This window comes from Cygnus olor, chromosome 8 (genome assembly GCF_009769625.2).
Source record: "Cygnus olor isolate bCygOlo1 chromosome 8, bCygOlo1.pri.v2, whole genome shotgun sequence".
In the NCBI taxonomy this organism is placed as follows: Eukaryota; Metazoa; Chordata; class Aves; order Anseriformes; family Anatidae; genus Cygnus; species Cygnus olor.
Genome location: NC_049176.1, coordinates 13,174,058 through 13,200,486, shown reverse-complemented (window position 1 = coordinate 13,200,486; position 26,429 = coordinate 13,174,058). Strand labels below are relative to the sequence as shown.

General features: G+C 43.4%; 1 protein-coding gene across 7 annotated transcripts in view; it reads right to left on the bottom strand.

Annotated features, from left to right (window-relative positions):
* Positions 1–26,429, bottom strand: part of SMG7 (SMG7 nonsense mediated mRNA decay factor) — a 51,504-nt gene that overhangs the window by 6,476 nt on the left and 18,599 nt on the right. For 3 of the 7 annotated variants that reach the window (XM_040564757.1, XM_040564758.1, XM_040564760.1), the window contains 15 exons: positions 25,463–25,595; positions 23,126–23,297; positions 22,185–22,256; positions 21,052–21,202; positions 20,553–20,688; positions 18,316–18,478; positions 17,085–17,241; positions 13,993–14,063; positions 10,601–10,661; positions 9,872–9,991; positions 9,072–9,507; positions 5,237–5,381; positions 3,648–4,036; positions 2,553–2,918; positions 869–1,018 (listed from right to left, as the gene is read on the bottom strand). In XM_040564757.1, the coding sequence (XP_040420691.1) occupies positions 869–1,018; positions 2,553–2,918; positions 3,648–4,036; positions 5,237–5,381; positions 9,072–9,507; positions 9,872–9,991; positions 10,601–10,661; positions 13,993–14,063; positions 17,085–17,241; positions 18,316–18,478; positions 20,553–20,688; positions 21,052–21,202; positions 22,185–22,256; positions 23,126–23,297; positions 25,463–25,595 (2,722 nt within the window). The remainder of the gene's footprint in view (positions 1–868; positions 1,019–2,552; positions 2,919–3,647; positions 4,037–5,236; positions 5,382–9,071; positions 9,508–9,871; positions 9,992–10,600; positions 10,662–13,992; positions 14,064–17,084; positions 17,242–18,315; positions 18,479–20,552; positions 20,689–21,051; positions 21,203–22,184; positions 22,257–23,125; positions 23,298–25,462; positions 25,596–26,429) is intronic. The other 4 variants (XM_040564763.1, XM_040564764.1, XM_040564762.1 and 1 more) reach the window with 3 other exon arrangements.

Below are 26,429 nucleotides of genomic sequence, written 5' to 3'. Positions count from 1 at the left end.
AGCAGCAGCTGTTAGTTCCTTAGCAAAGGTATGGAAGAAGACAGCAATGGGTGTCTGCTTTGCCACTAGCTCCTCGGGACGACATGCAAATTAACGGAGGAATAGATTTATTAACCAGGGATTCCAAACAGAGTCCCAAAATACCCCTCCCTGTTACAGCCACGAATCTGAAATATGAGTATTTACTGAGCATGCCTGTAGCCACACGAGAAGCGCACTGTGTTTTTAGAGCTAAGTGAAAACTTCAGCAGCTCACAGGCCCTCCAGCTAGCAAGCTGGGAACCCAGAAATGCAGACGGAAATCTCTCAGGCTGTCAAACTCCCTGCATTTCTATAGCAGTCAGTGATTATTTAGCCAGTCGCTTGCAGGTTTCTTCTAAAACCATCTGGCTCTTCTGCAATCTCTTCTGCATTTACTAGGGTAGTTTCCCCCTGCCTTTACGTGTTTCTTACATGCAATAGTACCAAAGGCACTTGTTCTGACGACTTCCCTTCCCTTTCACTGTGCACACCCTTGCCCCTATTACCACGCCCATACAACTGGGGAAGAGCAAGCGTCTTAAAGGGTGCACCAATGTCCCTCCTGTGAACTGTGCTTACAAAAACACCCCACAGTTATTCTGCTTTCTGAACAAACTGGCAGGTCTGGCTGTGGACCGAGAGCTATGGGGGATGCTACGGCACCTCCCCAGCTCTCCAGAGCCAGGGGCCTTGGGCTGAGCTCTTGCACGGAGACTGGCTCAGCGGCAGGAGGGGAAGTGCAGAGGAGGGATGGGGAAGAGAAAGAAATTTCCCATTTCTTATAATTTCACAGAAGAAAGAGATGCCAGTTTGAGTGAGAAGCAGCAGTATTAAGTCAAATACATACAAAGAGGCTTCGTCCAGGAAGAGAGGCGAGAGGCCCCAGCAGAGCTGGGTAAAGATCAGGAGGATTAGAGAAAATCAGCTCTTCCTCCTCCTCCAAGGCAGCCAGACTCTTTAACAGGTCCGGAGGAAGCAAAGGGGAGCTCTTGGGGTCCTAGTGACAGAAATGAGCACAGTGAGACAACAGAAGGCAGAAAGGGAAGAGCAAGAGCCAAGTGGGGAGAGACTAAACCAAAGCAGGAGAGAGAAACCAACAGGAGAACGGCAGGCTGTGGCGAGGAGCGCAGCATGCACAAGGGCGAGATGAGAACAGTGCAACAGAAGTGGGTGGAAGCACACAGAAAAACGCTGAGCAAGAAACAAAACCAGCCCCACGGCCTCAGGTGTAGTGGGAGAGGCCCTGCACCCTCCTGGTAAGTGGTGCAGCCAAAATGATGGGCAATTAATTGCAAACAATGCAGCATGTGCTTCCCACAGCATCACTGACAAATACTGAACCCGCTTTCACATTAGAGGACAACGAACATGATTTTTCCTGACAAGGAAGATTAAATTATTATTCTACAGCTGTAATTCAGGTTTCAGCTGAAGTTACATTTGCATCTTCCCTCCTCTATTTGCAGAATTTAAACCCCGTGAGACACTGCCACTGCTAATGGCTACCACACAAAGCTACAGAAAAAAATAAACTATTAAGTGCTACATCTTGAATTTTGTGAGGGATGCTTAAAACACAAGCATCGCTGGCACAGCCTCTGTTTGTACTGCACTGTGCTTGCACCAAGGCGGTTTCCGATTTAGGGATGAAACAAGGCTTTGGCCCAGTCTCCATCTAAAATTCACAGCCTGACATCAGAGGAGAGGCAGTCTCCTGAATAGTCTGCCTTTTCTCCCCAAAGGATAAGCTAAGTGATCTCAGCTGACCTTTTGAAAATCCTGAGTGCATTTACAGAGGCATATCTGACCAAAGGTTTAAAAAGGCCTCTGTTTAAGTTTCCTTATAAACATCACCAGAAGCACTTCCAGACAATCGAGGACTTAATACGTAACAAAGATTACAGGCTTTTTATAAACTGCAGCATGAAGCAGAACTGCGCAGAAGCAAACAGAAGCAAAGTATTCCAATAGTGCAACCAAGAGCTAAGGGATGGAGTTCAGCGCTCTTGCAACGTGGTGGGACTTGCAGGAGGAAAAAAAATCAAAATGGGGTTGCTCCTAATATCCTCAGTTTCTATCCCCAGTTTGGCTCTTGCAGCCTCACCTATTCAACACACTCAAGATACTCTGTGGGTGGTTAAGAGTTTATCTGAGGGGTAAGAATTCAATTACAATTATTTAGATGGCATTCATTGTTTTCTTCAGTTGCCAGACAAGTATTTTCCCTGTCAGCTGCCATGTGTCTTGGCCCAGCAGATGCAGTGCAGAGACCAGCATCGTATCTACATTGAGCGTGACTTACACCTACTTGAAAACAGATCTTCAAGAGCCTGATCCCCCTCCACAGTCCACTGAAGCAGCAAATCCAGTACTGTATGCTGGGATCCCATTTACCAACACCCAGCTCCCTTGTAAATGTTCTCACTGATCCACTTGGGACTAGGGGGCATTCCTAAACTGGGCAAACTGCCTGAGCTGTCAGCACTATCAGAGCCTCGCTAGTTTTCACCACTTGTTACGTGGATCTTTACCTCAAAGGTCATCCTGGAGACAGCATCCTGCTCTGGGCGGAAGACTCCTTGCCGTTTCCCCCTGCGGTCCATGTTGGACTGCTGTGCCATCACCCTGTTGTCGGCCATGCCGTAGGAAGAGTCCCAGTAATATTCTGGCACCTTGACTTCTGAGGGGTTCTGGTTATATGGCTCCATTGGGAAAGGCTTCATTTTTTTCTCCAGAGGTTGCTGTTGCATCACAGGAGGCTGTAATGACTGTTCAAACAATTTTAGAGGGTCCTGGGCCTGCAGGTAATAGGACTGCTTTACAGGCATGATCTTCCCCAGTGAACCTTGGACTTGTGGCGGGTTCCAGAGCTGCTTTGACGAGTCTGTCTGTGGATACTGAGGCAGAGATGCATGCTTTCGTCAGCAGGTAGGAACAATTAATGTCAACTGGCTTTCTAACTTCAAGCTGTCATTCTAGCTGACTCATAGCAGATATTCTGCAAACATTCTCATCTGCTACATTATTCACCAAAATTCAGTCTCAGTAGGCACATAGCCTCATCAAGCTCCAAGCCAACAGCCAAGCACAACCCTTACTCCAATTCAACACCTTACAGACACCTTTAAGGTACTGAACTGCTGCCCAGAACAGGAGGGTCTCGCTTGCCATCAAGGCCAGACATGCCAGAAAGTAGGTTTTGTCAAGCACACGAGCATGAAACCAAGAGGAAGGAACTGACAGCGGAACCCGGTGAGCCCACAGGAAAAGAGCGAGTAGAGTGAAGATTCAGAGCCCATCCTCATTACTCAAACAAGACATATCTACAAAGGCCTAGGACAGAAATATCTCAGAATCATCACCTTCATACCTTGTCTACACACAGAAACACACACAAAGATTACCATCTTCTCAACCCAGTAGATACCTTCCTCTTAGTTACAGAATAGCAGGTTCATGCCCGCTAAACTTCAGCTGTTTTTCAAATTTGCCCAGAAGTTCACAGATCAAAATTCCACAGCGAGGTCTTTAACAACAACCGTATGAGGTAGTCCGGGAACAGAAGTCTCCGACGTCTCCAGTTATTTTTAAACACAGTTTGAGCACACTGTACTAGCCAGACTTACCTGCTGGAACCCAGAGTGGTGTGGCGGGCTCTTCCCCAGGCCCTGCACAGCTTTTGTTGGGGACTGTTGCTGCTGCTGCTGGGCCAGCGCTTGGACCTGTAACTGGCCTGCTGACTGTGCTGTTGCCTGAGCTGGTAAAGATGAGAGGGGTTGCTGGGAGGGAGGTGGTGTTTGCTGAGGTCCCTGGGTCATCGGCCCCGGTCCGGAGGGCCGCTGCTGGCTGTAAGGAATGTGGGACTGTTTCCCACCTTGCACCTGGTTTCCTGCAGGCGAGTGAGCCGTGGGCTGGAGGAAGGTTCCTGGGACAGAAACGCCGCCTGGGAAGGTGTACCCCGTGCTCATGGAGAAAGCCACAGGGGGAGGGACAACGTAGGTCGGAGGTGGGAACCCTGCAAAAGAAAGAGCCGTAACTGCAGTTTCTCAGCAGGAAGCAGCTTCCTCAAGAAAACATTTTGGGTTTTTGCTTGTTTTTTTTTTATTTTGTACATTTAGAGCATCAGAACAGGAAACGCCAAGGACAGTTTGCAGACAGGCACTATCATGTCCTTTTCCACCTTTGCAAGTACACAGCTATGATCAGAGGGATTCAGAGCGTTCTTCAGTTTTCTTCCAATATTCCAAGCACTGGTAACAGTCTGTCAGAGCAGCATCTGGGAGAGTTGCAGGATTACCCCCATACTTCCACCTCCCAGCTCCTCCTCCCCTTTTTCAATCCCCATCATATTTTTTTTTGGTGTGTTACCCCCCGAGTTCCCACCTCTTCAAACACACACATTTCCAGACTATTTCTGCAGCGCTGAACACAGAAGCAATCGATAATTCTACTGCCTCCCCCCAAAGCATCGCCAGTCCTACGATTAATTTAGATAAGGAGATAGGTGGCAAGCAAACCAATCCTCACATCTACAAGATCAATTTCTTTCCTGTAGCTCACACTGAAAAGCCAAGTTTGAAAGGCAAGCTTTAATTCTATGACAGGCCAGATTTCCTGCTGGCATTAAGACAGAGAAGAGGCCCCTCTCTCTTATACTGAGGAACTACGCAGAGGAGCTACAGGGAAGATACAGCTCCTGGCTATTTTGTGAGCAAAGATGGACAGTAAGGCATGACAGGAATGCTCCGCAACAAAATGGGAACACGTAACGCAGCAACAACAGCAAATGACACCACACAAATTACAGCTTGAAACATGAGCATCACTACAAAAGAAATCAAGCTAGAAAGAAAGCAGTATGACTGATCTTTTGTAATAGTCCTATGTACAGGGAACGCTTTCTCCTGGGCTAGCAGAAGACTGTGTCATGTTTTGACTTACTACAGAAACAGTCTCCTGTGAAATCCCTTGATCTTGTGCTAATCGAGAAGGAAGGTGGCAGATTTCATGGCAGACACTGATAACAAAACATAAGGAATCCTATTCATCTCATTTCAGTTCTGCTATGCCCTTTCTTTACTACACTGTAGGACTCTCACCATGAGAATGCACGTTCATTAGAACAGCCATTACCTTCAGAGACTGTAACATCTAAGAGCACAGGCTTTTCTTTGCAGTCAACCGTAAAACCACACTTTGAAAGAACACAAGTTACCTGGCCGGCTAGGAAGGGGAGGGAAAGCTCCTGGGTGATGAATGGGGATGAACTGGGAACTGCTGGCCTGACTCGGAGTCTGAGTTACAGGTGTTTTCCTGGCTTCAGACACTGGAGTCTTCCTCATCTCTGTCTGGGATTTCACCTAATACAAAATAAAGCAAGAAGAAATTAGGTAACTTTTCCTGTAATTAACCATATCATGTCTCAAGCCAAAAAACAAACTCAAATAGTTAGAGAGAATTTTCTTTTGCCCTAAGTTACTGGAGGAGGTTTGGAACATCAGAATCCAGTTCCTTCTTCTCTGGCCTCAGGCAGGTGACTTTGCCTCTCCTCAGACATTCCTCGCCTCACAAAAGCACTGGACAGATGTCCACCCAGAAGACTGCAACAGGCTCCTCCTCTAGCGAGAGAGTGGGAAGCAGACATAACATCCTCAGACCATACGAAGGACTTACCATGCTGGTCACCTGCAATGCCTTAAAAACAAAACAGAAGATGCAAATGCTATTACGCTTCTCCTAGGGCACTGCTTTGACCTACTTCAAGCTACTTACATGCAGCACCTTAGAAAACAAACACTGCCACCTTCTTCCTAGGGAACTTTTTCAGCCTCATCTACACAGTGCAGCATATGCACAAACTCCTGCATATCATGAAATTCTTTTGAATAAGAGCATACACGACATATAGCTGAGGTGGTAACCTCTTTCAGTTTACCGTGAAATTGCTGTATGTTCTGTTAAAAGAGCTGCACCAGTTAAAGGCAGAGAGAAGAATGTAATGTAATGTTTACCTGATTCTGAGTCTGTTGCGGGCTGGGTCTTCCTGGAGAGGAAGACAGAGGGGAAGACTACTTTCCCTTTCTGTTCAGCTCGGCAGAACTGCCTGGAATGCAAGATGGAGCAGGCAGGAAAAAGACAGCAAGCAAAGAACCCGGGCAATATAGAAAGGGCCCAGGAGCAGACCTGATGCCAAGCCTCAGAGGTGACTGAAAGCGGTTTTTTTACCAGGGATCAAATAAAAAACCCAAACAACAACAAAAAACAGCTGTGTGGGATTTATTTCAACATTTAGAGCTGCTGATTTGAAAGGACTAAGAGGGCAGGCACTTCCTTCCAAAATCAGTGATGGGGTGAAGATGCATTCAATCTTTCTCTTAAGTCTTTCTTAAATAACTCTGAATTTCCCCATTTTTAAATTATGGGAGTGTAGTTTGGTTTTTGTTTCATTAAAAAGTAGCTTTTGAGACTGAGAGGTTTGGCTGTATTTTTCATCTCCCACTAGAAAAAGCTGGGAGGAAACTCCACCTCAGAGTCTGGCTGATGCTAAATACCACGAATGATGGAGCAGCCCCTGCTCCCCCTCTCACGCCACAGCTGTTCGCTGCCCACCTGTACCCTTTATCACATTCTGTATGTTCAAATTATATCGTGCTGTACCTTTTTTCTCTCTCTGCAAGAAGCCAAATATCGTTACAACCCATACTGCATGCATTCTTTCATAGCAATGTCCGAATTCAAAGACGCTCTTCTTGCAGTGGGATTTCAAAACACGAGCTCTAGTCCACCATAAACTCAAAGCTATAATAAAACGTTTCCAAAGGTGGCTTCCAAAAGACTCCCCCCATACGATTTATAGTGGGCTTTTAAAAGCTAAACAACTGAAATTGGTTAATCCAATTGTTTCTCCTTGACCTCACCTCAAAAGCGTCAATACTCCCACATCTTTACATCCCCAGCGGTCTCGAGAGTTCCCACCTGGTGCCTGGGAAAAGCACCACTTCATCCCAGTGGCCTTTACGTTACCTTGAGCAGGTCCGCATTACGCCTTCCTTTGCGCCCAACAGCATCTCCCCTAGAGGCCAGGTTCAACCTACGCCAGCCACGCTTGCGTGATCCTGTCTGAGCACGCAAGTTTTCCACTTATCTGTGAAACAGGACCAACTACTTCCCTACAACATTCTTCGCATTTTTGCTAAAGTAGGAGCTGCAACTTTTATAGAGTTTAGGCTTTTGAAAACGATGAGCTACAGAGTAGACAAAGTTTGAAATTTCAGGGAAAGCCAAAGCAAAGCACTAGCAGACCACGAACTGGTACAAAACCTAAGCAGTCATCTTCTCAGCAGGGCAGGGAGCAAACCCTCCCCACATCCTGGAGCAGGTCTGGGTAAATAAGTCCAGCAAACGGTGTTGTGATAGTTAAACTAAATAGAGCTGATGGAATTAAAAACTCCAAATTAGTTTCTATTCAACAAGAGATGAACAGTGACCAACTAGATCCAAACACAGCATGCTACCCAGGAAAAATGCATTTCAAACCCAACGGTAAGTCTTAAGACCAAAAAAAGCAAGTTTCTGATAAATCAACCAGGTTAAAATGATGATATCTTCCCTACACAAAAGACCTACACTACTTCTTCAAACATATTGGTTTTTCAGCCTCAAGCCCTTCTTCTGCAAGGCAGGGTCACAAACACCGGCACAGGAGTTATGCTCAGGCCTGCAGCCGCATTCCAGACGTGTTCAGCAAATAAAACCCAAACACCTGCCACTCCAACTCACCTATCTAGGCAGTTTTTCAGGTACCAGGCTGGTGTCAGTGACTCACAAACAACTGCCACGCAGTTTCTGCAGGCTAATCCCCTTCCCCCCCCACCCCAGCACAGACCTCACGCAAACCCAACACAAGGCTGCCTGTGCAGACCTCCCATTTCGTACTGAGGTTGCCTAATAGGAAATGATCAGGAGGAGAACAAGAAGAATGATCCAAGGGTCCTACCAACACACACCAGAAAGACAGGGAGCTGCTTTGTCTAGCCTAGGGAAAACAAGATTTCAGTAACAGGTCCTCAGAGCACTTGCAAAGAGAAGACTTGAGTTATTCTCCAGACCAGTCCTGGGAAGTAGTAGGTTTACACAGTAGCAAGGGGGATGAAGCGCGTTAGGAAACAATTTCTGCTTGTAAGAACAGCGAAGAACTCACCCTGTTTCTCAAGGGAAATAACTGAATCTCCATCATTATCATTAAATGCCTCTAGACAACGCCTGTCAATGGATGAGATACAGCCAAAACAATTCAGGTACAGATTACATCGACCCTGAAATTCTCCAGCCTTATTTACTACAACTCTGTGGAAACCAGAACAGTAAATTCACTCCCTACACATGAGGTGAGCATTTTTGTACACAGTGCTACATAAATGGGGAAAAAGAGCATGCCTTTAAAACATACAACTGAGAAAAGAACAGCTGATGTGAAAATCAACAATTTTGAACAAGCATCTCAGCGCAGAATTACAGGTTAAAAGCTGCCTGGCTTTTCTTAGGACCACCGAGGGCCACCTTACTGCACACGCAGTACAGAGGATCCTCCTCCGTGTAAACAACTCAGTGCTTTTGTGGTGTGTTTGATTTATCGCAAGCGCACAAGCCAACTGAACAGAAAATGCCCAGCTCCTTCACAACAACCACAGCATGGGTAATAGCATGACTAAGACCTGGCCATGCACGCTGCCCCTTGAACTGCTTGTGGAACAAAAGCTAGAAGGTTTTTGTTTTTTTTTTTTTTAAATACCGAACATACAAAAAAATCGCCTTTCATTGCTCCCTATCTTTTCCTCCCCAATAAACTGAGACAGCATCAAGGACAAGGGCAGAGACCCAAAGTTTACTTATACCTGGTCTCTGAGACAGATTTTTTTTTTCCTTTGTGCATTAAGGGTACCTGCAGGCCCGCAGAAAGACCTTGGCTTTACTGATTTCTGTGCAAGCAGTGATGGCCCTGACACAAACATACTGCTAAGATGCAGTATCCCTTTGATCTAAAGGCTTACCTGAACTGCCACATTCTGCTTTCCTGCTTCCTGCATCTTATCCAAGCCGCATTTCTTGGTCTCATTCTTTCTTTTATTGTTATCCTTCTTTCCATCGTTCTTATTGGCTACTATTCCTTTGCTATAGTCCCGTCTTTCCCTACCTACATCTTTAGGTGGATAGATTCGCCCTTGCTCTCTGTTCATTTCTCGTGGCTTAATATTTTCTTTGAATGTGACCATTGGTTTTTCTCCTGCATCACAGTTGTTGTTTAGGCTTCTGCCAGAGGACAGAACTGATTTGAGTCCAGGGCTGCCATCTGTGGATAGTGGTTCTGCGATAGATGTTTCCTGCAAGGTGAGACTCTCTTTGGCTTCGCTAGAATCCTCTAGTAATAATTCCGGGATTTCCGTCAGGAACAACAGCTTTCCTACCTCATTTTCACACTGAATCAACCTAAAAAAGACAGAAATTGAAAAGCAAATATGAATAGTTGGTGGCTTTTTTTTTCCACAAGGTAACCTAACACTCTTGCTACAACTTCAAATACTGTTTCCACTCATCTCAGCTGTGCTGCAGTATCACTAAAGGGCCTCACCAGATGTGATGCTTCACTCCAAATACATTCTTTATCAGAATTAGTTTAGGGAACAATGACACAGTGACACACAGAACATGTTATTAACACTGTCAGCATCCTGTACTCACATTATATTGAGTTGCTTGGTAAAATAATGAGAAAAATAAAGTTCAGCTCTGGCACCTGCACTGCTTAAGCTTACAGAAGCAACTGAAACTCACAGAAGCTATTTGCAGTTACCTTGGCTGATTATCAGCAATCCATTTGCCTGTGAAGATGAGTCGCTGTTGCCGTATCCGACGTTGTTGCCCTTCCTTATCTCCTGTAATTGCCTGGTGGCCTTTGGAAAAATCCAAGTTCCTAACATTCAAATAGCAGAGGGAATAATATTAATTACACAGTCACCCTCGGCAAAAGCATGTTTCTTTAGAAATACAACTGGTCAGCATTATTTTGTCATAGGTTGTGATATTTTGCCAGATTCTATTCAAAACGTGCTGTCTGAGTTAGAGTCAATTCTCTTCTCATAAGATGTATCTACACTAAAGAGGCTCTTTTTTTTTGGTGTGTGCATGTTATTAGGTACAGGGACACAGTTAAAAACAGAAAAAAAAGTAAAGTAAAAACACATTAAGCAGTTTTCAAGGAAAAAAAATATTCCTTTCCTCATTTCTTAAATTATTTCTCCCTTTCATTTTATTAGCCTGAAGACTACAGAAGAAAAACAGTCATGAGCAATGTTATAAGCTCATGGCATTCCTCAGAGTTTTATTGAGGACTGGCATAAGATCTATTTTCCTCTTCAGAATGCAGATGAAATCCTACGTTACCTATTACAGTCTCGAGATGCTAGCTGCATCAATCCATATAGCAGCACGTGTTCATAAAGAAAGTATTGCAGGGAACAGGTCAGTGGCTATCAAAGCAGTGACACTAGCAAGCAGGCAGTTTCCTTCAGCTGTCACCTACCTGAATGAGGGTCTCAGAGCCAAGAATCCCTGCAACTCAAATTCTTCTGGGAGGGGGGTTGCTGGTGAATAGACAGTAAACAAGATAAGGAAAGCATTAACACGTTAAGTACAGAAACATAAGTTCATACCTCAGCAAGTTAACTATACACAGTAAAGCCTTCAACTAACATATCCACTGTACTTGTCTACCCTGCAAGCTGAGGAGCTCAAGAAGGATAAAGCAGAGCAAGTCTGATCAACACGAGAAAAGAAGCATTTGCAAAGCATTCGTGTGCACTAATATTAGAAGACAACTTATTGCATGTTTGCCTTTCAACTGCAATTTCTCACAAAATCAGAAAAAGCATGTATCATTCCCAGTCACAGAATCACAGAATGTTAGGGATTGGAAGGGACCTTGAAAGATCACCTAGTCCAACCCCCCTGCCGGAGCAGGAACACCTAGATCAGGAACACCTAGATCAGGTCACACGGGACCGCGTCCAGGGGGATTTTGAATGTCCCAAGAGAAGGAGACTCCACAACCCCCCTGGGCAGCCTGTTCCAGTGTTCTGTCATCCTCACCGTGAAGAAGTTTTGTCCCATATTTAAGGGGAACCTCATGTGTTCCAACTTGCACCCATTGCCCCTTGTCCTATCATTGGGTGTCACTGAGAAGAGCCTGGCTCCATCCTCCTGACACTCACCTGTTACATATTTATAAACATTAATGAAGTCACCCCTTGGTCTCCTCCAAGCTAAAGAGACCCAGCTCCCTCAGCCTTTCCTTGTAAGGGAGATGCTCCACTCGCTTAATCATCCTCAGGGCTCTGCACTGGACTCTCTCAAGCAGTTCCCTTTCCTTCTTGAACTGAGGGGCCCAGAACTGGATGCAATATTCCAGATGCGGTCTCACCAGGGCAGAGTAGAGGCTGAGAGAGGTTCTCCTCCCCCCTACTAACCACCGCCCCTTCTGATACACCCCAGGATGCCATTGGCCTTCTTGGCCACAAGGGCACAGTGCTGGCTCATGGTCATCCCGCTGTCCACCAGGACCCCCAGGTCCCTTTCCCCTACGCTGCTCTCCAGCAGGTCAGTCCCCAACTTATATTGGTGCCTGGAGCTGTTCTTGCCCCGATGCAGGACTCTACACTTGCCCTTGTTATATTTCATTAAATTTCTCCCCCCCAACTCTCCAGCCTGTCTAGGTCCCACTGGATGGCAGCACAGCCTTCCCGCTTGTCAGCCACTCCCCCCAGTTTAGTGTCATCAGCAAACTTGCTGACAGTACATTCTATTTCCTCATCTAAGCTGTTGATGAATATATTGAATAATACTGGTCCCAGTACCGACCCTTGAGGGACCCCACGAGATACAGGACTCCAACTAGACTCTGTCCCATTGACCACAACTCTCTGGCTTCTTCCCTTCAGCCAGGTCACAGCCCACCTCACTAGCTTAGACCACACTTCCTCGTTTAGCTGCAAGTATGCTGTGGGAGATGGTGTCAAAGGCTTTACTGAAATCAAGCCAGACCAGGTTCACAGCTTTACCGTCATCTATGCACCTGGTTATATCCTCATAAAAGGCTATCACGTTGGTCAAGCACAACTTCCCCTTGGTGAAGCCACACTGACTGCTCCTAATGACCCTCTTATCCTTGATATGCCTAGAGACAATGCCAAGGATAAGTTGTTCCATCACCTTTCCAGGGATGGAGGTGAGGCTGACAGGTCTATAGTTACCCGGGTCCTCCTTGTTGCCCTTTTTGAAGACTGGAGTGACATTTGCTTTCCTCCAGTCCTCAGACACCTCTCCCATTCCCCATGACTTACCAAATATGACAGAGAGTGGCTTAGCAATGACTTCCACCAGCTCCCTCAGCACCCACGGGTGCATCCTATCAGGACCCATGGACTTATGGATGTCTAGCTTGCTTAATCAGTCCTTAACCCAGTCCTCATCAACTGAGGCAAACTTCTCCTTTATCCTGACTTCCTCTGGGGCCCCAGGGGTACAGGGGGCTCCTCAGGACAGCCTCCAGCATACAGACAGAGACAAAAGGCATTCAGTAACTCTGCCTTCTCTTTATCTTCTGTCACCAGGGCACCCACCTCATTCATTAAGTGGGCCTACATTGCCTCTAGTGTTAGTTTTATCTGCAGTGTATTTGAAGAAGCCTTTTCTGTTGTCCTTGACCCCTCTGGCAAGGTTTAATTCTAAGGAGGCCTTAGCTTTCCTAGTTGCCTCCCTACATCCTCTGCCAATGGCCTTATACTCCTCCCAAGTGGCCAGCCCCTCCTTCCATGATCTGTAGACTCTCCTCTTCCACTTGAGTTAGCCCAGCAGTTCCCTGTTTAACCATGCAGGTCTCCTGGATCCCTTTCCTGACTTCCTACCTGTTGGGATGCTCTGATCTTGAGCTTGGAAGAAGCAGTCCTTGAAAGCTAACCAACTATCCTGGGCCCCTTTACCTTCTAATACCTTGTCCCATGGGATTTCCCCTAGCAATTGCTTGAAAATGCCAAAGTTGGACATACTAAAATCCAGGGTTGCAATTCTGCTTGGTATTCTGTTCCTGCCATGAGATCCTGTACTCCACCATCTCATGGCTGCAACCAAGGCTGCCCTCAACCTTCACCGCTTCAACCAGACCCTCCTTGTTAGTGAGGACAAGATCCAGCAGCACTCCTTTCCTAGTCGGCACATCCACCATTTGCATCAAGAAGTTATCATCAATGCACTGGAGGAACGTCCTGGACTGTGTCTGGCTGACTGAGTAGGCCTTCCAGCAGATGTCAGGGTAGTTGAAATCCCCCACAATAACCAGGGCCTGTAATTGTGAGGCTGCTATGAGCTGCCTGTAGAAGGCCTCGTCAACTGCCTCATCCTGATCTGGTGGCCCGTAATAGACACTCACAACAGTATCACCCATGCCAGCCAGCCCCTTAATTCTCACCCACAGACTCTCAACTCGCTCCTCATCCACCCCTGGACAGTACTCAATACACTGTAGTTGCTCTCTCACGTAAAGAGCAACTCCGCCACCTCGCATTGCTGGCCTGTCTTTCCTGAGAAGGACATAACCATCCATGACCACATTCCAGTCATGTGAGCTGTCCCACCATGTCTCTGTAATTGTCACCGGACCATAACCTCCTGACCGAATGTGGATTTCTAACTCCTCCTGCTTATTCCCCGTGCTGCATGCATTGGTGTACAGGCACTTCAGGGAGTGAGCTGAGCACGCCAATTTTACCCCAGGGGGGTGGGAGGCCTTCAAGTCTTCATCTGTGCTAGAGCACTGCCCCACCAGTGCAAGTCCAGCTACAACCTCACCCCCCTTTGGATCTAGTTTAAAGCTTTCCAAATGAGCCAGTCCTTCACAGCACACACCAGAAGCATCCTTACCATTATTATTGGACAAATCTTCTTCATGAGGCTGGAAGCTGTTTAGAAGAGAAATCAGCCATGGCCATATGCTGCAATCAGAAGAGAAACTGTGAGTGAAAACCACAAAACCTGAAACTTACCTTACCAAGAAAACACTGAAATCTACTACACAGCCACAGCTTGCATTAGTCCTTTGATTCCCAATAAAAGGTTTTTCCCTTAAGCATCAGGGAAAATAAGACTGACTTGAAGAACTTAGTATTTTAAAAAAGTCATTGTGAAGTTACCCAGGAAGCCAGACGCTCACAGCATGAGTTACTCCTAATCCAGCAACTCAGGAAGCTTACCATGAATTTTACTAGACAAAAATATTGCATGAGCAAAAGTTGAGAACACTCTGAACTTGTTTGCAATTGACATTTTTCAGTCGAAAGCTGCCTACTTTCAGTGACAAAGTAAATGAAACAGTTTGGAAGCAAAACAAATCACCAAGATACAGACGTACTTCTGTTCTACTGACATTAGCAAAGCTCTGTGGCACTGGAACAGACACCAGAAAGGCAAGAAGGTCTAAGTAACGGTTGTACTGAGTAAGGAGATTAAAGTGGAGGTTGGCTGGCGGTAACCCAGTCTTGCACCAGCAATAGCAGTGCAAGCAGTGACTAGAAATTCTTTACAAAGGCCCTGGAGCAAATCATTTAAAAATCACAACAATCACTGCATAGGTGGTTAACATTTAACTACCACCAACAGGCTGCCTTTTTTTTTTTTTTTTTTAAAAGCTGCAGCCTAGAACTCTAAGCATGCTTCTCTGCTTTAGTGATGGGCTTCAAGTCCCTGAAGGCAACAAGTAAACTGTTTCTTAAAATGGAAATAACAGGCACAGGTGTCTGCTGTGCTCGGTATTAGTGAAATGAATCTTTGTCTTCCCTCAGCCAGGCTTTCAGCCATCATCCAGCACCTGGACAGAAGAACGCAGCATGCGCCTGAGAGCCTGAGGTTAGCCGCTTGCCTGCACAGCTGCAGGGACAGGAAACACGATGTTTATATACTGTATATTCTGTATGCTAAAGTAAGCAATAACTCCTTCCTCCCTGTGACCAACAAAAAACAAAAGGAGGAAAAAAGGGAGAATACAAGTCTGTTGCAATGTACAGTAAATTCCAATCTTCTAGTACATTTGAAAAAAATGAGATTTTGTAGTAAGAGATCTCTAAAGCAGAGTGATGTAGTAACACATGTTAAAAAAACTAGATCCAGTGTGGCTACCCCAGGGAAAGTTTGGAAAATTCGTTTCCAGAGAGCGCACACACTAGTGTTGACATATTGACTTCTGTCCTCAGTTCTTGCTTTCAGATCCATCTGCCACTCTAGGTAAGCACCCTTCTTTCCTATTTCAGACGCTCGGTCTGTCTGAAGTAGGGTTAGTTCTCCACAGGAGAACAATAAGCACTGAACAGGGACAACTGAAAGTTTAGAAAGGAGTAAGGATTATTTCTTAGTCTGAGAACACAATTAACTATGAATTCAGAGTAAGGAAGACTTCAAGTAATATAAAACAGACATCAGTTTATTAAACAGAGGCCAATAACGGCACGTGTTTGTGTGACCTGCAGCCAAACAATGCCTTTCACAAGGATTTTACAACAGAAGTAGAAGGAAAACTTTAATTCTCACCAATAATGGGGAAGATGGATGTCATCTTAACTTTTTGGGGCCAACAAATGGAATGACTACTGAAGCCCATTTTGACAAATCTTAGCAGTACTTAACTTTCTTTTTAAGTTCAGCTGTACACATTACAGCTGTTTGCTGCCCACTTCACAGCTCCTTTACACGAGTACCTGGCGTTACTACAGACTATTGTTTTATCACATCACAGATTTGAAAACCAGGCAGCATCTTCAAAGAGAACCCGTTACCTCTCCGGGTAGAGGGATCTACTCTGGCTAACTCAAAACACGTTTACAACTGAAGATTCATTTTGGTACTCCATAAAATACTACATACATCTCTCTGCAAGGACTATTTTATGTTGAAGAGTCTTGAATAATCTTCACCATTAAAATAGTGGGATAAAGCCTTCCTTTAGAATATGCGTACAGCAACACTTACTACCTTATTACCTTCTGATAACAATTTGTTAACTTTTATTTTCCTTAAAAAACTCTAGAATTGATGCTCCCGAAGCTCTAGGACGTAATGTTCTGCACATGACCGCAAGTCTCAGCACTTGTTCAGCATTTCCACAAACCAAGGTTACAGGTACCCCTGCTCCCCAAACATCAATGTACAGGAAGCGCAAGCCATGGCCAGATTCACATCTTATAGCACAGACCACCTTGAGAGAGCTGGAAGCACCGTGGCAAATCACACAAGATCAGCTAAGCTGCTTTCACACTGTTTTCCTTACAGTGGCCACCCTAGAAAAAATACCCATCCAGCTGTGTCAGTAGCAGTTGCTCCAATCTGAAGAAATACCTAACAGGCCAGAAGGCCAGAAATACTTTACTGAACTGCTACAATTCATGAAAAGTTAACAGGCTAGCTATAAAGTTAACTCATTTTCAACTGTTTAAGCATAAATTTATGAAATTAGAGGCAGAAGTGAAAAGTCAGAGCAACAACCCAGAACAGCAATGTCTGTACTGACATTTCTTCTCTACAAAATTCAACTTAATTCCACGATAGTGAGCCAGTAAAATTCTGGATTCCAGTTCTGCCCAAGCTGATGACTTACTGCATGAAATTAAGGCAAGTTTTTTCCTGCCACCTACTTCAATAAATCTGAGAAATCATTACAACAGACTTGACTAAGGCTGTACTAAGTAGTTACACTCAAGTCAGACATGAAAGTGGATCCTCTGATCTTATTAACTTAAAAAAAAGTTACAAGCAAACCTAAGGCTAATTAAAGCAGTGAATTTGCTGATGCAACACAAAAAGTCTCACGATCAGTTTTATGAACTTTTCAGCACATGCACATTCTCTGGGATTTTGATGTCTGTAATGACAAGTTACGCGATCAGCTTTCCTACTGCCAATTTGTATATCATCAGTCATTATTACCTTATGCAATTAAATGTATCAAAAGAAAGATTAACACTCACTACCGTCTTTCATCAACTACTGCCTCCTGGAAAACACTGGGCCTAAGTTTCAGCCAGTCCATTGAAACCTTCACAGCTGGAAGAGGATATGCAGCCCCAGAGTCTTCCTGATAGTCATTTTGTAAAGGGCACTTGCACAGAACTCCAAGAAAGGACACTGGAAACAGAGCACAGGGAAAAAAAAATCAGTGCAGGAGCAATGCTTTAAAATGCTTTAAAATTGGTTTAAAATAACCTCATCAAACAAATCCAGATCCCATAAAAAAAGCATACTTTAAGAGCTAGTTGTTTAAGTAGTACAATTACTTCATCTTAAATCCTCTGGCAGATCAGAGCATCTTTCTCCCGCCCCCACTATATATTTTTCTATAATGAAACATTTATTTTTTTTTTCCTTTTTCTTCCTCTAAGTGTTATGGTAAATCCTTTTGACAAGCTAACAAAATCCAGTGACACAAGCCCATTACAATCAGACCAGAAAATAGTTTTGTTTTTTGTTTTTGTTTTTGTTTGTTTGTTTGTTTTTGTTTGTTTTTTTTTTTTAAAGAAGTGGTCAACTATTTGTCTGCATTTTATTCACTTTTATTCACTTTCCCAGGTCAGCAGGCACACAAATGGAGTTAGCTCTGCAGGCAGGCCCATTAGAGCACACACGCTGAGAAACAGTACCAGACAAGTATGAACACGGTGCCTTCTCCAGATTCTAGTCTGGAGTTCACTGTGAAATTCTGTTATTCAGAAATTTAGGTATTTATGAACAAAGCTGAGCTAAGCATAAGCCCTTTCAGATCAAGGGAATCAACGTTATAGGAAGCCTAAAATGCTCTGCACTCCTACCTGATATTATCAAGGGCACAGAAGCAGCCGAGGCCCAGAGCCTATCGGCACCATTTCACCCTCAGTCCTGGCAAGTTATAACTGCCTCCCATCAAAGTGTGAGAAACAACTCACACCACACTGCAGACAGCTGCAGAGCAGCCCTACAAACATGGTACTACCCACAGACAAGTCAGATCCAAGTGAGCACCCAGGTTATAATGGTCCTTCACAAACAGGAATAATATGCAGAGCTCTGTAAGGTTTCAAACGGGGGCACAAATCCAGTGGTCATTAACACTGCTAGACATAAATGACTGCACAACCATCTTGTCTTAACATTTGATAGCAAATTACTAATGGATTCCACATAAAACCAAACAAGAAACATAAGAACAAAAATTCTCATACTTACTGAAGAGAGCCAGCAACTGTGTCCAGCAGAGCTGCTCATCCTGGCTGTAACTGTGCTGCTCTGTTTCATTGCTGAAGTCTCGCAGGTGATGCAGTTGGAACAGATTGATAACAGTAATATGTACCAACTGCTGAGAATTGAAGGCCTTTTGGAATAACAACCTCTGCAACAGACATACATACGGAGCATGTATTTTTATATCGCAAAGCACACCCTTAAAAGGATTAGTAGCCTCTACTGCACTGCTTGATTAATGTTCCCGCCCTCGAGGCAACACTCGTTCTAGATTGCTTTCAGGTCATCCCTAATAGCTCAGCACTCAGCTTTCCCAGCAGGACACAGGCAGATGCCTGCTGTTAAACCCAAGGTTTTTGCTGGTACACCAAGTCATACACACAACAAATCACCACTCCCTTGGGAATGGCTCTCTCTCAGAGAATGCGTGCCTTTAATGTGCAATTACAGCATTGCAATGCAACTGCAGGAATTGCAAGGGCATGCATGTCCACTGTGGTTTTCAGCCTTTCCAAGAAAAAGCAGAGATAGGGCGACATTTCAAAAGAAAAAAATCAGCCCAGGAAAAATTTAACTACGCTGTGGTTATATATTAAAGACTAATTCCACATCTAACTTCACGGGTCATGGAGTGCTGTGGTTAACTGAAATAGCACAAGCTATTTACTGATGCGCTTTAGCAGCTACATTGTGAGACACCTTTCTCAAAGCAGGAAAAAAAAAAAGATATCCTAAACCACAACCAGTGCATTCTGTTCAGATACACAGGCAGGCAGGCAAATTGACCAACCAGCGTAAGCATCAGGAAAAGGTCTGCGCTTCCTTTTCAACCTTGATTTTCAGGTACAGGCATGAAGCACGCAGCAGTCAACAACTGCCTGTGCCGCCAGGAGCAGAGCTGGGGGCCTGGCTGAACGCTCCTACCTAGGACCTGTCTCCTCATTCCAAGTTACCATCAGCCACGCAGCTGAAGTGGTTATCCACCACACAGGCAATTTCACATCCACATTCAACACATCTAAGTCAGAAGAGTTGCTCTCTAGTAAATTAAGCCCTATGTTGCACAACGTAAATAAAGTAATCTAAGCAACAAAGCAGGTCTCAATTAGTTCTATTTTAACACTGTGGATCAGTTAAAAAAAAAAAAGGCTATTCCACATGCCTGAGCAATGCTCATAATTATTGATTATAGGCATTATGGAAAAAGTAGTACTTGCTCAACAGCCAACACCACGCACAAAGAGATACAATTATTTAATTTAGGAAAATTCCCAGCATTCAAGCAGTTCACATTCAAAGCTCATACAATTCACAACAAGTTCCCGTTTCTTTGTTTTTATTTCAATGACTGTTTGGACCTAGCTCTAGCAGCCCAATTAAATGCAAAAAATCAATGTAAATTGACACTGTAAAGACTATTTGTATTTCCTTACATTGCTAAAATCTGCTCCCTCTTTCTTAACTTGTAAAAGCATATACTCTATTTGCTCTGTCGAACCTTTCCATAATATCTGCTCATTCTCCACAAATGATGACGTTGAAGAAGCTGAAGCTGTTTCCAGGAGGCGACTAACAGTTAATATTATGTCCACTTTGAAATTGTACTACCTCGTATAAATACCTTAAGAAGTTCCCTTTGTTGCAGTCTTTGCTATATTGTCCAGCTTAATGAGCTGGCTGCATAATTAATGGATACTCCTGGATTTTCCAGAGGAAACATGTTCTGAATAGTTCTAGTCTACACACAAATTATGGTTGTACTAGTACACTGCTTTTAGAGGCAAACCACTGGTAGGAGAGGCAAGTTGTCTGAGGAAGATTAAAAGCAGTCTAATAACCAGTGGGAGTGATGGAACACCATCCAGAAATGAAGCACTCAAAAGTCTTCAGGCAACTAAGCCGAGACTTTACAGATGAATTGAGGGCTTTTCACAGGCATCCAGGAATCATCCAGGTTTAAAAGTAAAGAACCAGTTGTGGTCGTTGATTTCTCCTGTATCTCCACCAACAACGTGCCACATGTCAAAAGGGAAGAAATCCCACTATTTGCAGAAGTCAACAGAACTATCTATTATTAGCTGTGATACAAACCTTCCCTAACTGACTACTTGAGTTTCCCATATTTCAGCATGTGAAAAAGTTATCACTGGACTGTAATTTCAGAACTCTGCTGCTAAAAACATTCTCTTCAATATGCTAATTAAAACATTGTTAGAACTAACCTTGAACTGTTCTTCCAGCTTCTCTCGAAGAGGGCTCAGCTTCTCCAAACTCTTACTCAGGTACACATGGCCATGGAATTTAATAAATGCCTTGATGAAGTCAGACACACTCCATCGCGTCTTCACCTCATCACGACTACATTCAGAAAATAAGGACCCGGCTTTAGTCTTTGGAATTAGACACAACTGCACATAACATTATAAACTCTCTCTGTGAAGTTCAAGAAAGGAGGAATGCCCATGCAAGACTGCTCTTTCATATTGGCACAATATGCTTTTTCCTGCACTCACTATTCACACTCAAGTGCATCCCAGACAAATTATTCTTTGTTCTAAACATGTATAAGGATACTCTGATGAAGAAGGGGGTTAAGGAACTTGTGCTCAGTCTCCACTTCCAAATAAAACAACAATAAAAACAACTTCTGGCAAGGGAGTTACATTTAGAGGCAATCTCCTCTGTCCTATCTGAGTAGGAATATCTCACGCTTAGTCTTACCTTTCCAGTGCTTTAGAAAGTGCTTTTTGTAGGTTAGTGGAGGCAGCTGGGAAAGGAAACTTCACAGCAATACTTCTGCAGTAGTAGAAAATTGTGGTCAAGTGGTCTCCTTTGGATGAGGCTAGAATAGCCAACTGATTATAAGGCTGACCTAAAGGAGAGAAAAGGAAAGTTGTCTTCCAACAAGCTGTTACTGAGTGAAATGTGCTAGGTTTGAGCTGAAGTCTGCTCACTTTAAAAGGGAACACAAAGCCATAAAATCTTTAGTAGGCAACATTTAGATTCATCTGCTGACCCTTTCACTCCAGCCTCATTATCAGTACCACTCAAAAGAAAAAACTTTGAAACTTGTGATACAGATTTCTTTTTTTTAGCATATCATTTAAAACAAGGCAACAATCACACCACTAGACTTTTGTCTAAACAAGATACTTTCAAACGAGGCTTTTTCCATGAACGTATTTATCATCCCCTATCTGGAAAAGATCTAATCCAATTTTACCTCTTGAGGCAAATCAAGAGTTGTTTTTTTTCCACCTATGGTGTAAAATTTTTGCTAGTTAGAACATGGAGAACTGTTTGGTTAAAACATTGCTAAAAAAAACTGAACTACTAGTTTCAGCAGCCTGGCTCAAAAACAATTCATCCTTCACACCATCCCTAAGTTTCAGGCCACCATAACCCAATAACTAAGAAGTTCCATTCCCAAACTAATGAAGCTCTTAATTTGCATGAGTAACTTGAGAAGTCCAATTTTAGCTCCCCAGCTTTACAAATGGGAATGTGAACAGGTAATGAAAGAAAAGAATGCCACTGGTGGACAAGTATTCATTAATTGTCCCTTACAGAACATACGTGTTGAACAGTGTAACATAGCAGTAGAAGTCTTGGAGTGAAGCTGCACATTACCTTCTTTGTTATTAAATACTCAATAAAGGAGAAAATTCACACAGATCAGACAAACAGCTATTATTTAAATTATTTCCTGGTGGATCGGGCTTTGTTACTCAACTGCTTTGGATATTAGGGGAAGGGCTTATACAACCTCTCAAGTTTCCAATCACCACATACGAGAAGCAGATACTCCAAATCTTCCTTTTGAATTATAAACCTAAATGGTATCCCAGACTTACCATTAGAAGGGACAAGCTGAGCTGCGTGTCTGTAGTAAGACTCTGCCTGGCTGGTCTGATTCCTATATCGAGCTAAAAACAACAACAACACAACAAAAATTGAGACCAAAAAAAGCAACTTTCCTGCAATTACTTTCCTGCAAATTACTTTAATACAACCCAGTTTTACCTGAAGAGCATTTTGCTATCATTTTAGAAATAAGCATAAGAACATACGATAAGACTGAGGAACACAAAGATTCAACAGGTAGAATTTTAAGGTGATCATTTTTCCTCAGGCCTTTCCTCTTGTCATGGCTCACCATTTTTTATTTAGAAAGTTGCTGTGCCAGCAGCAACACAACCAGAGAGCTTCAAATATTTTTTCCTACTTCTCCGCACAATCAACAACTAGATTTACTTTTAGGTTACTACATAAATAATTGGAGATTACTGCAAAAACAGAACTTCCTACAACACACAGCTCTACTCTAAAGAAATAAGCCTGTTGAAATTAATGTAAAAATCGAATTCTCATTTATAAAAGGCTGGATTTAACTATCTTCTTTGCATACAAGAGATTTAAAAGTATTGTTCTGAAATGGAGAAGTATGCTAGCCTGCTGCAACAAGTTTTTGTAATAGTTACTGGTTTCAACATTTCACTGTGCCTACCAGCTATAACGTGACTACATGATTAGTATGCTAGAACACAAGATTCTAGCAAATCGCTAGAAAGCTACCCTTAACTGTCTCCACGCGTTACTGTGCAACACATCAGAAAAGTCTAACAGCATTGCTTTCCAGACTTTCCCCCCTGCAGCAACCAAATACATCATCAGCTGCTAATTTGGAGCACGCTTGGTCTAGCAGTTGCACAGGGAACGTACAGATTCTTTCTTGTGAAGGAAGAACACTGAGGTAGAACTCAATGCCCCACCTCCTTTTGCTTCAGAAACTCACCAATATCTCCAAGGTGGACAAGGCAGTGCTGGCAGATGTAAGAGCAGGAACTGGACTGCGGCTTCACTATGGCGCTGGTGTGCATCTGTTTATTGCTAATGATTCCCAGCTGGGAAGACTTCACGCGACATGGCAAGTCTACATTAAAAACTGTGCACAATTCCTGTAATAACTAGAAAAGCGGGTCTAGTTTAGTAGCAGTTAGAGACAGTAATCAGAAAAGCATTGAAACAACAGACAAAACCAGCACAGATCACTCAGACGCATTGATTAGTTAAACATATTTGAAGTGAACAAGCCTATGTTACTGAAAGAGAGACTTACGAATTACATTATCTATATGGAAGACATGGAGCTTCATATTGCTTTTTATATTGCTTTTTATATTGCTTTATTCTTCCCAGAACCCTGAAGATATTTTTTACTGAAGCTGTGCATCTCAAATCAGTAGGCATTTCAATCCCCACAGTATTCAAATTACCAAGCATCAGGGGAGACTGATTATCAGAGGTCTCAAAATCTTGCGTGTATTTTTAAAATAGGTCACTCTTCAGGGAAAAACAGTCTTTATACCTACATGAAGAGACACCATTCTCTGGAAATAACAGAAAGGAACGCCGTTCTTCTGAAGAAGTTTGGTCCAACATAAGAAATAGCACTACCCTGACTTCAGCTTTAGGGAGAAGTGTGAACAAAACCCAGTTTATAGGCCATACAAGGCAAAAGTGACTGAGTTGTCCCACTGGATGGGCTGCCAAATCAGTAATTATTTGTGTGAAGCTAACGCTGAGGCTCAGAGAACTAGGCAGCAGCTACTTAATCAAATATCTCGAAAGCTGATTCAAGAAAAAGCTGAACTTTGCCATTCTAATTAGCACTTTTGAAATTCTTCCTAATGGACTCCAGTCTAGAAATGAAAAGAGTTTGTTCTACTGTGTTACAGGGTTAAAAATCCAAGTAAAAATTGACAGACTTTTGCCGCTGGGAACATACTCAATCTCCAAATAAAATAGCACTGTGGCAGAGTCCCACTTCCAGATAAACGCACTCAGAAAGCCCAGGGCAGAGATGTGCACTGCCAACAGCTAAAGATTCAATGCAGGGTTCTTGTTTGCTGCAAAAAAAGATTTGTGTTAGATCTCCTTCCCCTTCTACTCCATCTTTTATACAGTAGATAAAAATCTCCAGGCAAGAGGAACGTCACAGATGAAAGTGGGATAAAAGAGAAACTTGACATCTTCCAACACGCTGAATCACGAGAATTCATGCTCTCTTTCAAAACTGTCATTTACAAAGGCCTCGCTGTTGGGGAGCAGGTATCATGGCTGAGGAAAGTCTTTAGACTAAAAACGGAACGATTAACATCACAAATGGAGAAAGACAACCCAGTCTGTGGTGTCACGCACAAGAGCAAAGTTTCCTGAAAAACTGCAGGGAAGAAAGACTTTTGCAAGACAAATGGTGTAGATGGCAGAAAACCCTTGGCAGTCACACCACAGACTGTCAAACTGGCTGCTTTGAATAAGAAGCATTCCAAAAAGCAATGCCCAAGGGAAAAAAAAGAAAAAAAGTCACAGATTCTAAAAAAAATACTGTTGACTTGTACATGTTCAGAATCAAACTCAGAACTGATGAAGAAAGAACGACTTATTGCGCACGTTGTAACCTAAAGCCAGTGCAAACTGAAATCGAGCATTGGAAAGACTACAGGCAAAGAGACAGCAGTAATGAGTAAGTACATGAACACAATTTTGAAGGGAACTGAAAACTCACAGAAAGTACTTAGCTCAAGAGCACTCATCAATACATCTTTGCATAATGGGAAGAAGAGCTCCTATATTTGAAATTTGCACTTCCAAATTATTTTTGATAAAAACAAAATTGAGACTGAAGATGTGCTTGTAAGCTTAGAAGCCCTGATCAGAAGAACAGCAAGACATTACATGCTGTTAAATGCAAAGCAATATTCTCGGGGATAACCACCCTACTTAAATCCACAACTGTGGAAGGCATTAAGTTAGGTAGCAATATAATTCAAAAGAAAAAAGAAAAAGCTGTATTTATTGTAGATAGCTCTTGGAAAACATGAACTCAATGCTCACCACTGGTGTGTTACAAGGAAGGGACACAGAACAAAGCACAACGCATTACACCATCACACAAATCCTCACAGTGCATCCACATTTTGGAACTAGCAGTTGCTGGAGCAGCACGGGAGACCGACAGAGGACAGTCAAAGCTTTGTGAAGGACCCACGGGCACTTCAGCATAGGCTGAAGCATGCTTGCCTACAGACTACACGAATGTACCACAACCAACAGATTTTTTGCAACTCACCTGTGTGTAGAAGCCACTAGCTGCCTCTAAGAACAGAGAAAGGTTCGCCTGAACTTCGCTCCGATTTGGATTTGCTCTATTTTTCGCCTGACCCTGTAGCGTTGTGATCTGATTTTTAAAGGCATGATTCCAACTGAAAACAAAATAATAGTTTTCCTTGTTGTTTTGCAAGTGTTTTATGCATATATCGTAAGAAACAGGAAAGAACTGTTTAATCACATAGCATCAAACACGAAAATGGAGTGTATTCAAATTCAGACATCATTCAGATGAGAAATAACGTTAAATATGGAAGAATTACCTTTTCCCACCTCTCATTACTACAGAAACCAATCCTGATACTGTATAGCTAACACTGCAACACCATAAATATTTGCTTGTAATTGCTTTGTTTTAGGGAGCACAGCTCTCCCCTCTTAAAACAGAACGTGAGGTGTAGAAATCTGAGCTAGAAATCACGCAGCAGCTATAGGCATGGACATGACAATTTTTGACAGTCTACTCACCGTGCTTCCCTCAGAGCCCTGGAAGAACCACAGGCCTCTCTCAGCTACCTGTTACAGCCTACGTCTGCCTCTTAAGCAACAAGGACCGGACTCGGAGCATGGAGAAAACATAGCACAATCTTCCCCGAATCCATAAAGTGCCTCTCATGAGTGTCTGGTAAGGTCCTCTCTTGATGCTCCTCCCTCTTCCTTCCCCTTCTGCCCAAATACACCTCAGAGAGCTCACAGCAAGGGGCTCTGACAGCTATTTAGCCTCTGCTATGTCTTGATCAAAGCTCCTGGAGACCGCAGTAGGCAATCTTCTTCCTTTCTGGAAACTTGCAGATTCAGCCCTTCCTTGATAGCACAGAAGACTGATGTTTCTTCCCTCATTCCCTTGCATCTTGCTCACCAAAACCTACTCTAATTGCCAGAGGTAAAATACTCATCTATTGAACTCTCTTAATCTACTGTATTCTTAT